This window comes from Odocoileus virginianus, chromosome 26, assembly GCF_023699985.2.
Source record: "Odocoileus virginianus isolate 20LAN1187 ecotype Illinois chromosome 26, Ovbor_1.2, whole genome shotgun sequence".
Classification (NCBI taxonomy): domain Eukaryota; kingdom Metazoa; phylum Chordata; class Mammalia; order Artiodactyla; family Cervidae; genus Odocoileus; species Odocoileus virginianus.
This window is the reverse complement of record NC_069699.1, coordinates 12,229,508-12,241,876: the sequence shown is the minus strand read 5'-3', so window position 1 is coordinate 12,241,876 and position 12,369 is coordinate 12,229,508. Positions and strand designations below refer to the sequence as shown.

General features: G+C 38.2%; 1 protein-coding gene across 5 annotated transcripts in view; it reads left to right on the top strand.

Moving 5' to 3' along the window:
• Window positions 1-12,369, top strand: part of ULK4 (unc-51 like kinase 4) — a 487,767-nt gene that overhangs the window by 105,086 nt on the left and 370,312 nt on the right. For all 5 annotated transcript variants that reach the window (XM_070455485.1, XM_070455483.1, XM_070455484.1 and 2 more), the window contains one exon: window positions 3,803-3,985. In XM_070455485.1, the coding sequence (XP_070311586.1) occupies window positions 3,803-3,985 (183 nt within the window). The remainder of the gene's footprint in view (window positions 1-3,802; window positions 3,986-12,369) is intronic.

The following is a 12,369-nucleotide window of genomic DNA, read 5'->3' as shown; positions in this document are numbered from 1 at the left end:
GAATACATTTAGAAGTAATCTGGACAAATCTTGCATCAAGAAATAACCCATATGGCTGCGTAGATATTTTATATCAGTTACAAGTCAGTATTATTTTGAAAGCCTCTCCCAAGAATTGTTACAGTGCTAATGAGAATTACTGTTCACTGTCTTTAAGTCACTTTAAGGGAGATCTCTAAATTTCCTTAAAAAAGTTCAAATTTTAGCATGATTTGACTCCATTTAGAATGCTTTTTTTTTAATCCAAGAATTGAACAATATTTGAGATAATACTGAAATAATGAAACAATTTTCTTTTTTCTTAATTGAAGTATAGTTGACTTACAATATGTTATATCAGTTTTAGGCATACAGCATAGCAGGGCTTCTCAAGTGGCGCTACTGGTTAAGAACCTGCCTGTCAGGGCAGGAAGCATAAGAGATATGAGTTCCATCCCTGGGTTGGGAAGGTTCCCTGGAGGAGGGCATGGCAGCCCACTCCAGTGTTCTTGCCTGGAGAATCCCACGGACGAAAGAAATTGGCAGGCTATAATCCATAGGGTTGCAAAGAGTTGGACAGAAGTGAAGTGACTTACCATGTACACACTCACGTGCAGCAGAGTGATTCAGTATCTTTATCCATTATACTTCGTTAAGTGCTATTACACGATAATGGCTGTAATTTCCTGTGCTGCCCATGCGTCTTTATTGCTTATCTGTTTTGCACATAACTTTGTGTCTCTTAACCCCATGCCCCTCACTGCTCCCCCCTCTCTGGTAACCAGTACTTTGTTTTCAGTGTCTGTGAGTCTTTCTATTTCCCTCTACACAGCTGTTTGTATTACTTTAAAAAATTCTACATATAAGTGATACCATACAGTATTTGTCAAATATATTTCACTAGGCAATATTTTCTCTAGATCCATCTACATTGCTGCAGACGGCAGAATTTCCTTCTTTTTTATGGCTGGGTGATACTCCATTGTGTGTGTGTATACACTACATCTGCTTTGTCCACTTATCTTTTTTGGGAGTTGCTTGCATATCTTGGGTGTTTTAAGTAGTGCTGTTACAAACATTGGGGCTCATCTGTCTTTTCAAATTAATGTACTCATTTTTTTGTAGATATATTCCTAGGAGTGGAATTGCAGGGCCAAATAGTAGTTCTATTTTTAGAATTTTGAGGAACTTCCATACTGTTTCACATAGTGAATGCCCCAGTTTACATTTCTACCACCAATGTACAAGGGTTCCTTTTTCTCCACATTTTCTCCAACATTTGTTATTTGTAGACTTTTTGATGATAGGAGTGAGGTGATACCTCATTCTGCAAGTCCACTTCAGCCTGATTCCAAAACCAAAGACACTACAGAAATAAGAATACCAGGCCAATACCTTTGATGAACCACTGATGCAGAAATTTTCAACAAAGTATTTGCAAAATGAATCCAACAGTATATAAAAAGGATCATACACCATAATCAAGTTAAATTTATTCTAGGGATCCAAGGATGGTTCAACATTTGCAAATCAGTCAGTCAGGTACATCATATTAACAAAAGGAATAATAAAAATCACATGATTATCTTAATAGATGCCAAAAAAGCACTTGACAAAATTTAGCATCCATTCATGCTAAAAAGCTTTCATTAAAGTGGGTATAAGGGGTACCTATCTCAACATTATAAAGGCTATTTTTGATATATCCACACTAACATCATACTCAGTGGTGAAAAGCTGAAAGCTTTTCCTTTAAATTCAGAAACAAGACAAGGATGCTCACTGTCATCACTTCTATTTAACATTGTATTGGAAGTCCTAGCCACAGCAGTCAGATAAGGAAAATAAAAGGCATCCAAATTGGAAAGGAAGAAGTAAACTGTCACTATCTGCAGATGACATGATGCTTCATATAGAAAAACCTAGTCTCCACAAAAAAACCCATTAGAACTGGTAAATGAATTCAGCAAAGATGCAGGATACAAGATTAATAGGCAGAAATTTGTTGCTTTTCTATACACTAATAGTGAACTATCAGAAACAGAAATTAAAAAAAATCCTGTTTTAAATCACATCAAAAAGACTAAAATACCTTGGAATAAACTTAACCACAGAGGTGAAAGACCTCTACTCTGAAAACTATAAAACACTGATGAAGGAAGTTGAAGATGATTGGAAGACATGGAAAAGATAGCCCATGCTCTTGTATTAGAAGAATTAATATTTTTAAAATGGCCATACTACTCAAAGCAATCCATAGATCTAATGGAATTCCTATCAAAATACCCATGACATTTTTCATAGAAGTTGAACAAAATAATCCTAAAGTTTGTGTGGAACTGCAAAAGACCCCTCATAGCCAAAGCAATCTTGAGAAAAAAATTATGAAGCTGGAGGTGTCACTCTCTAGGCTTCAGACTGTATTATAAAGCTACATTAATCAAAACAGTGTGGTATTGGCACAAAAACAAGACCTACAAATCAGTGGAACACAGAGCCTGAAATTAACCTATGCATCGGGGGTCAATTAATCTTCAGCAAAAGAGGCAAGAATGGGAAAAGATAATCTCCTCAGTAGGTGAGTCATAATTTTCCCCTCTTTCCTACTCTCTCTGTCTCTTCTTCCCCTGAGAGTTGCACCAGAGAGCTCACCCTTCCTAGAACCTGCTCTTCATCTTCATGTCTCCGTGTGAATACTTGTTCTCTTCTCTCTGGCTAGAATTTTCTTAATCTACTTTTTCACCTGTCCATTTCCCACTCACCTTCAAAAACTGACTCAGTTACCATTCTCCTTCTGTAGCTTTTGTTGACTCAACTTTTTGTGCTTTTCCAAGCATAATTGAGCCTACTTCTATTACAATACTTACTAAATTCTATTAGTTTGTTAATTGTAAATTTCATCTTTAATAGTCTATGAGAACTTGAGAACTAGCTCAGGGGTCTTGATTACTTTGGTTTGACTTCTATCATTGCCACTTGCTAGCTTTATGCCTTTGAGCAAATTACTTAAATACTCTGTCCCTTAGTTTTATGATCTATAAAATGGGGCTAATAATAATACCTTTCAAATGTTACTTGGGAGAATTAAGTTAGATAGTCTTTAGATAGTCTCAGATCGTGTTCTTCACATACTAAACAATAAACGTTAAATATTTACTTTTGTGACAGTTTCTTCAGCCTTTAACTTAGTGTCTACATAAAGAAGGCTTATCTTAATGTTTTCATTGCTTAAAATAATTTATGAGTCTATACAGAAAAACTTTTATCACTTTAGTTAACTCATAACAGACATAGGAGAAGGAAATAGCAACCCACTCCGGTATTCTTGCATGGAAAATCCCAGGCACAGAGGACTGATGGGCTGCCATCTATGGGGTTGCACAGAGTCGGACACGAGTGAAGCGATTTAGCAGCAGCAGCATAACATACATGATACTTGTAAGGTTTTCTAATGTTTTATAACTTAAAATGTTTAAATTTAAAATTTTTTATTTTAATTGAAGGATAAGAACCTTGCAATATTGTGATGGTTTTTGCCATGCATTGGTATGAATCAGCCATAGGTGTACATGTGTCCTCTCCATTCTGAACCCCCTTCCCACTTCCCTCTCTGCCCCATGCTTCCCAACTTAAATTTTATTGGAAGTTGGATTATTGTTTTAATTTTAAATGTGTCTAAATTGTTCAAATTACTTATGCCAAGATAAGTGATGAAGGAGCAAGTTAAGCCCCTTTTTCTCCTTTCCACAGAAGTATTTACTCTCTTTCTGGGGGTTGGTTCATGCCCTTGGAGTCTTCTAATGTGTCTCTTCTCTCGCTGCAGGCCTTGTGCAGAATCACTCGCCATTCTCCTACTGCCTTCCAGAATGTTATTGAGAAGGTGGGACTGACCTCGGTAATACACTCCCTGGCCTCTGCCATCTGCAAAGTCCAGCAGTACATGTTGACCTTATTCAGTGCAATGCTGTCCTGTGGGATTCATCTTCAGAGGCTAATCCAAGAAAAGGTTTGACCTATGATTCCACTTTAAAAATGGTTGTTTTCTCCTGCAATTTTAGTGGCTCCATAAGCAATATATCTCTGTAGAATTTATTTTTCATCTCAAGGGGGCCCTTTTGAATTTTGCCAAACCTCTGTACCACAGGCCATTCATCTGAAGATGTTAAAAGAGTCTTTTAGTGATTAAAATAGAAATCCGGTAAATGGCTCTGCCGACTTGCCCCATTTTAGTAATGAAACGTTAGAAAATTTATGAATCCTTCCTCCACGCTAATATTTCTCACGCCTCTTTGTCCTCAGCCCCCATCTCTCTGTCCTTTGCCTGCCTTTTGGAGGGGTCCCTTTATATTCTCTGCTCACCCTGACTCATTTTGATTCCTTTCCTTGTCCTAATACTCCGCCAGCACACTGAACCTTCAGAGCACCCTTTCTCTTGTTTTTAACTTCGTCTCCTTCTAATCCTTTGATATACCTGTACTTTATGTACTGTAGAGTCTGTAAGTGTTCAGTTCATATCACAAAACCACACGGCTTTAAAGAAGTCTCTGGTGTAACTGTCCTCAGCATCTTCTCTAGCGGCCTGCTGAGGAGCGATCCCTGAGCCAGAAGCGTTGGCATCACCTGTGAGCGTTTCGGAACCGCAGGCCCTCAGGCCCCTCCCTGACCTGCCGAGTCAGAGCTGGCATTTTAATGAGGTCTCTAGAGGATTGGGTGGGAGGTTATGGTTGGAGAAGTCCTGCCCTTGACCATTAGTGTCCGGTGAGGTGTTAGCAGATGAAAGTCGTGGACCATGGCTACATGCACACATTTGGAAAGCAGTGAGTCAGAGATATTTTCAGTTGTACAACCTTTCCCAGTTTTTCAGTTGCTCATGTGTATCATGAATCTTCCTAAGGGTGATGTAGTATGCAATGTTCTTTACACTTATTGGACCAATTATCTAACTTTTTCTAAGGGATAAAAGCTGTCAAATTAGAGTGTTCTGAAACATTCTCAGCAGGTAACACTGCTAAGAAGTGTGGAATGGGGCCACTTAAATATAGTGTTTGCTGTGGTTCTTCTGCATAAAATGCAGTGTGTTAAATTTGATTTTTTATAAAGCTAAAAATTTCTATAATTAATAATTGTCATGTTTACATAGTAAACTTGATTTTAAAAGTCAAAATAGAGAGCAAACCAGTTCTTGGGTTTTATTAGTCTGATTTCGATTCTGCTAAGAAATTTGAGCCTCACAGAAAGTATAGTTTGTGTATCTAATTTTTGCTATTTAATTTACCAAGTCATTGAAGGTTGTTATCTTGTGTTAGAAAGATCACCATTTGAGTAGTTTTGCTGTGTAAATTGTGGTAAGAGAGGCTGAGGGTTTTGGCGGTTTATTTTTCTTCACACAGGCATGGATTGATTGAGTTTAAAACACGGTATTTCACAAAGGTAGTAAAATAATATGCATTAATTAAATGATTTTATATTTATTTTATAATGTTTAATATTCCATATATCTTAATGATGGAATAATTACCTGTTAATTGAAAAATAATCTTTTGAATTTAATTAGTATTGTTACTTAAATATTTTAAATTGTGGTAAAAAACATCAAATTTGCTCTCTCAACCATTCTTACATGTAGTTAGTAGCATTGGGTATTTGCATTGTTGTGAGACAGAGCTCGAGAACTCGGTCATCTTGTTAAACGGAAGCTCTGTATGAACTGTACATTTTGGGTGTTATGTTTTAGGACTCTGGGTTTTATTGAAATCTCCCGTTTTTGTGGGTCTCCTCTGACACTGAACTGGCAGAGAAAGGATGGCGTTGCTTTGTTCTTCTGTTGGTGTGGAAACCCAGATTGCCCTGTGGACTTCTGTTGACACCCCAGGGACGTGGCAGAGCTCCTCCTTCCTGCTGGGCAGGGGTGGGAGCCCAGGCTTCCCACCACCACCTCTGATGCCTTCCTGGCTGGTGGGGGGAAGAGCTCCTCATTGCTCTCCCACTGACGCTGGTTGGGTACAGGAGGGCGCCCTGTTCCTAACAGAAGTTGGCAGAGGTGGAGGCCTCTCACTAGCCTCCCATGATGCCATCTCGGCAGGAATGGGGAGAGGAGCATCTCTGCTGCTAATATGGGTGGAGGTCTGAGCATCCCATCAGTATCTCTGCTGATACCATGGCTGGGACCAAGGGGGCTTGTTGTTGCTGGGCTGGGATGAAAGTCCCTGCTCTCCTTGTGGTCCTTTCTGTCTCCCTGGCAGGGCGGAGTGTTGGATGCCTTATTACAATCCCATGAGGGTGGGAGTCGAGGCTCCCCTCTTGCCCTTTGCTGAAGGGGCCATGGTTTTTTCATGGTGCTTGGCTGAAGTAAAGTAGCTGTCGTCTGAATGTTTTTGGTCTTTCCAGGCTGTCCCTTTCCTGATCTTCTGGCTTGAGAGGGCCGATGTTTCCTTTGTATTTGTGTGTGTGTGTGTGTGTGTCTGATTGAGAGAGCTGATGTTCCCCATGTGTGTGTGTGTGTGTGTGTGTGTACATGCACGTACGCTGTTGGTGTTTCTGGACCGCTGCATTATCCAGCACCCAGCATGGGATGTATGAGGCAGAGTGAAACCCCAGCAAACTCATCGAGATACTGATCTTCAGGTGCAGAGGCCTCTAACCGTTGTGCATCTTTTCTGTCTTGTCCTCTAGTCTTTAAAATGTATCTGTGTCCATTTAAATACTATGAATTGTCATTTAAGAGGTAAGGTTCTATTTTTCATTAATTAAAACAATTTACCATCATATTGAACATTTATCATAGACTAGACACTTAATGACTTGTAACCCTGGGTTATTCTCAAATGAGACTTAGTGCCTTGAGTGATTTTGTCAAGTTCCTGGAGGTTATAAATGCTAAAGCTGATGCTCAGGCCAGACAGTAAGCAAAGAAACAGAGTAATTTCGGATAGTGTTAGTGCTCTGAAGAACATTGAGCAGGATGATGTTGATAAAATGTCTTGCAGGGGGATGTGTGCAGGGGGTGGAGCCAGACACCATTTGCTGGGGGAGGGCAAGGGGAAGTCTTGGAGCACCTCTCTGAGGAGGTGATGTTCCAGCTGAGCCCTCAATGACAAGAAAGAGTGCCCTGTGTGACATGTGCAGGAAGGACTCTGTAGTTAGTTCAGCTTCCCTGAAATGTGAGAATTCCTGGAGAGACCCTGGAAGAGAAGAACGAGCAGCAGTGCTATCCACAGTGAGCAGAGGGGAAGGGATGTAGGAGGAGGCAGGCAAGTAGGAAGAAGACGCAGCTCATGTAGGGCTGTGATATTGGCCTTCCTTAGGGATTTCGACACAGTGGCCATAGTTTTATTTTTAGTTAAAGAAAAATACAAATATTTGCATATAGGTGTGTGTTTTAGGGGTTATTATTGGTAATTGTGTTTTTTCCAGGCGTTGGTTGTTAATAGGCCAGAATGAGTGGAAGAGGAAGAGACCCAGGAATAGATACCAGGCTTACTACTTCCAGCTGGATATGGGAAGAAAGAACCACACCTGTCTATTTGGGGGACTGATGCCTATGTATTGTGGTAGATTTTTATGTTGAAATTCAGCCCCCAAAGAGGCTCCTGCCATTCCTTTTAAGTGAGAGAAATTACTGTTTACTGCAGAAAATTTAGAAGAACCTAAAGAAAACAAAATAGACTATAATCTCACTGCCCAGAGCTAATTACTGTTTCCATGTAGGTTTATCTCTTTTAGTCTTTGGTTCATAGGTCAATGTATTTTATGCACACATTTATAAAATTATGATTGGAATGTGTTGATTTATCATAGTTAGGCATATGTCTTTAAATATACCCTAAGAACATTTTAAAAATAAGTTTTCATTTTGTGGCATATGGTAATTGAACCCTTCTCCCACTGTTGAGCTATTTGCCTCTAACTTTGTGGTTTGTACTCAGCCTGATGCAGTGAGCATCCTATTTCCATGCATCTTTGTGTCCACTGCTAATCAGTTACCACAGGTGTTATGCATACTTCGAAGCCTGTGCATAAATAATGCTAAATTATTCTCTAGAAAGGTAGATGATGAGAGTACTGTTTACTTGTAATTTAACCAGCGGTCATTAAGACACATGCTATATTTATCTTACAATAAAACCTAGAATTTGGGATTACTTGATTAGCAGCATACTTTATGATTTATAGTTACTTGCAGATTGTAGGGATTCCCAGGTGGCTCAGTGGTAAAGATTCTGCCTGCCAATGCAGGAGATGCAGGTTCGATCCCTGAGTCGGGAAGATCCCCTGAAGGAGGAAATGGCTACCCACTCCCGTATTCTTGCCTGGAAAATACTTTGGAGAGAGGAGCCTGGCAGGCTGCAGTCCATGGGGTCGCAAAGAGTTGGACATGACTGAACATGACTTGTGTGGTTTGTAATTAATCTCTCTGATTCTCCATTTGAAATATGTAATTGTAGCCATGTTTTCATGTTACACTAGATTCATTAGGTCATATTATTATTACCTTCTGAATAATGTTTATGTTCTTGAATGGACATTGATGTGTTCCCAGAATTAAACTTCACAGTGTCGCCTGCATTAGCTGCATGGGTATCATTGTCCTTAGGCGATCATCGTTTAGCAGCCGTGTGCGTCACAGTGCTTGATTTATTTTGTCGTCATCTTCAAAAGGATCTGCTTGCCCATAATGTGCTAAATGCAGAAGATTCCTTTATCAACATGAGTGTGTGTTCTATACACTGTGATGTGAAAGTGAGTGTTCACAGCCATGGTGCAAGGGGACTCTCTTTGTTACAAATCATGTATTCCACATATTCTAGTAATTAGAAAAATTGGGCAAAACAAAAAATGACAGTGTTTTTCTACCCTGTTTTCAAAAAAGAGAAAAAGTATGAACGAAGCTCTTCATAGGATACTTTCAGAATCCTTGGTAGATGCTATTTTATATGTAATTCTTGCATCATCACTAGATGTAAGGAATTGATAACCTTTTCACAGTTCAGATGCTTGAATGACTCTGGATGAGTAGCTTCTGGAAGGCATGACCAGGCATAAGAGAAAACCTTGTAAGTTAGATGTGAGCTTATTTACCAGTCTTGTGCCATATAAACTGATTTTTTAAATACCTGGTATACTTTCTACTTTTATTTTTCAGTCTCTTCCAAGCTCTTATGGCCTACAAATACTGAATCTTAAAGATTTGGGGCTGGAGGAGTTTGAGGGTACTGAAAACATTTTTCCTGATGATTTACCAGGGAGAGAGGTACTGGATGAAGTCATTGCAATTCTCCTTAATTATAGTATCTAGAAACTAAAAGTAGCTAATGTCACTTACATTTATTTGTACTAGGGTATGTTTATAACTCTTATGAATTTTAGGATGTAGTATTGAAAATCCAGGATATATGGAATATAGAGTACAGAGGAGTAAAATAAAGTGCTTAATGTTTGCAAAATAATCTCATCAAAATTTTTGTATATACTTTTCAAATTGATATTTATTGTGTGTATGTATGCTAATATGTACACATACACAGACATTGACAGATTTCCTTCTCCCTGCTGCCACATGCGTGTGCTATTTTAGAATCTTTTTACAGAAATTAGATTGGTCTATTGAAATTAGATCGATTGTTCGTACTTTCCTATTCAGTGATGTTAGGAATATGTGTGTAACTCAGTATAACTCTTCAGTATTGTTTCTAAAGGGTTATAGTGGTCCATGATGTGAAGGTACCCCAGTGCTTTCCAGCAGTTCACTGCTGCACATTTTAGAATCCCCCCTCTTTTTTTTTTTTTGCAAGAGAGAGCATTCTTATAGCTAAATTCTTTTGCATGGACTTCTGTAATTATTCCTTTAGGAGAAACTCAAGTAAAATTAAGCACTCTCTTAGCTGTTCCTCTGAGAGTCTGTTACCAAGGATTTTATATTCAGTATCTTGGGTGTTCTGTTACAGGGACCACAGGTAGATGTATGAGCATGGAAGAGGTCAGTTCCCATGAGCTCTTCCTGAAGAATCTGTCAGAGAATGACCTTCAGGCAACCGAGCAATGTTTGAGTCAGCTAAGAAGACCAAGTAATGTGAATCAGGATGATTGTTTGATACTAGATGTCATTGCAGTTTTAGAATGGCAGACTCCTTTCCTTCCTTTCTTCCTTCCTTCCTTCTTCTCGCCTTCCCCCCTCCTTTCATGTACTTATCTATCTATATACACACATATGCGTACATACATACATATACTTGCATATAAATGCATCCAGGGAGAAGGGGGAAAGCATATGGAAATTGTAGTAAACTGGTGTACTGCTTTGTAAAAAAACAAAGTCACCCATGTGACTTAAAAAAATGAAAGCAGACATTAAAAATCCAGTGCCTCGTTTTTGATGTTAGAAAACTGAAAGTATATAAAACCCTGGGAACCCTACTCTGCTTTATTTCAATTAGTTGAGCTTAGTACACTCACATCAACTTGTTTACACGTTATGTGGATTCAAACATCTGCCTCAGTGATGTATTTTTTTCCCGTGAGGTGTGTGACCTTGAATGTGCTTCTTAGCTGCACAATCAGTGATGCATACTTTGGCACTTCATATGCTTTGGGGTCACTTAACAATTTAAACATTACTTTTTAAGAGTCATACCATGTTTCAAGGTGCATTTGTTCATGCTCATTGGTAAGATGATTTCCTTCTGGGTGTTACTGCCTATGGATACCTTTGTAATTTGTGCCTGACTTGTTAATTTTAACAGGAGCTGGTGTCCATTTTTATTTCAGCAATCTAGTTTGACTGAAGCTGTTTCAGGTTTCATAATTTGACCAAGTAGCACAACAGTGATTAATAATAAACCAGAAGGTACAGATTGCTTATGATATTTGGAGGTACTATGGAAGATTACTATGAAATTTCATGCATATAAAACTTTGAAAAATCTGAAAGCCAGTCAGCTCAGGTTTTGTTTTACTTTGTTTCTTACAAAGTCACTAGGCATCCTGACTCAAAGGTTGCTCATTTAAAATATGGTAATTAGTTAATGCATATTAATAACATGAGTTTGTATTCACATTTTTCATCTGTCTACGTTAATAAATGTGTTGTATAAGAGACGTTTTACTTAGATACTTGGCTAAACTTATTTAAGGAAAGTGTAATCCAAAACCAATTTTAGTATGTTTTTCACTTCCATCGACATTAAATGGGAAAACCATGTCAGCGTAGTCATTCACACACATGATTTCTCTCTCTCACTCTTTTTTTTTTTATTTCAGGCTACTGTCTTTTGATGGCCAGGCTGTACTAAGTGATTTTTACCTATGACAGTTGATTGAAACAATTTTACCTCTGGAGATTTGCAGGAAATAAATAACTTTGATGTTCTCTACATCACTGTGTTTTTTTTTTTTAATCTCATAATTTTGTCTTTATGATATGTACTGGAGGAATTTTTATCCTTTTGCTTAATTTTGATCAAGATACCACTTTGTGATGTAAGCTTCATATCTTTCAACCAATTCCTCACATGGTGAACATTTCATAACATCATCTTTATGTTATGTAGATATGTCTGTTCTGAAATCACTGCCAAGAACCATTTGACTGTTGGACAGAAGCTCTTCAATCTGTGGTTTGGGCTATAGACCTCAACAGCTTCTGCTTTTTTTCCTCCACGTGTAAAATTTAGTTGTGTTGAACCAAATGGTGAAATGAATTTAAATCAAAGCTGAATATATAGTGGATTGCAACCTACAGTGACCCGGGGTTATTTTGACTCTCTGAAGGTGGTTTTGATTATTCATCCTTGGCACTAGTCTTTGCCTGCAGCCTGTAATCTTATAAGATTAATACTGTTCTAGAAGTCTGGTGCACGTTGCTTAAGATTAACTATGGTGCCCTGGGCAGTTAGTTTTAGGGAGTCGGTCAGTACTGTTCATTTAGTTTTTCTGAAATGACAAGATGAGAATTTATTTGGGGCACAAGGTGCTTTTAGGTATAGATCCAAAGTTAGAGTCTGTAATATATTGCATCTTGTAAGGGACTGGGAATTTTTGTGTTACAAACAAACTTGTATGCAATTTTTTATCTTTGTTATTTGTCATAGTTTTTCTAGTTTGTTTCACTCAAAATCATAAGCATTATTTTAGTTTTTCAAGATTGTTAGTAATGGCTGCATACCATTCCATCAATAAGACATAGAGTAGACCTCATTATGACTTCTTAGTGACATTTCTGTGTTTTAAAATTAAAACTGTTGCTGTTTAAAACTTCCATTGCACCTGGAAAAATTTTCTATTTCACTGTATACTTAAGCTATATTTCACTTATCTCTTGCTGTGTAACTACTCAAAATGTAGTGGCTTAAACAAGACCAATAATTTATTTATCTCACCAGTCGGTAATTTAAG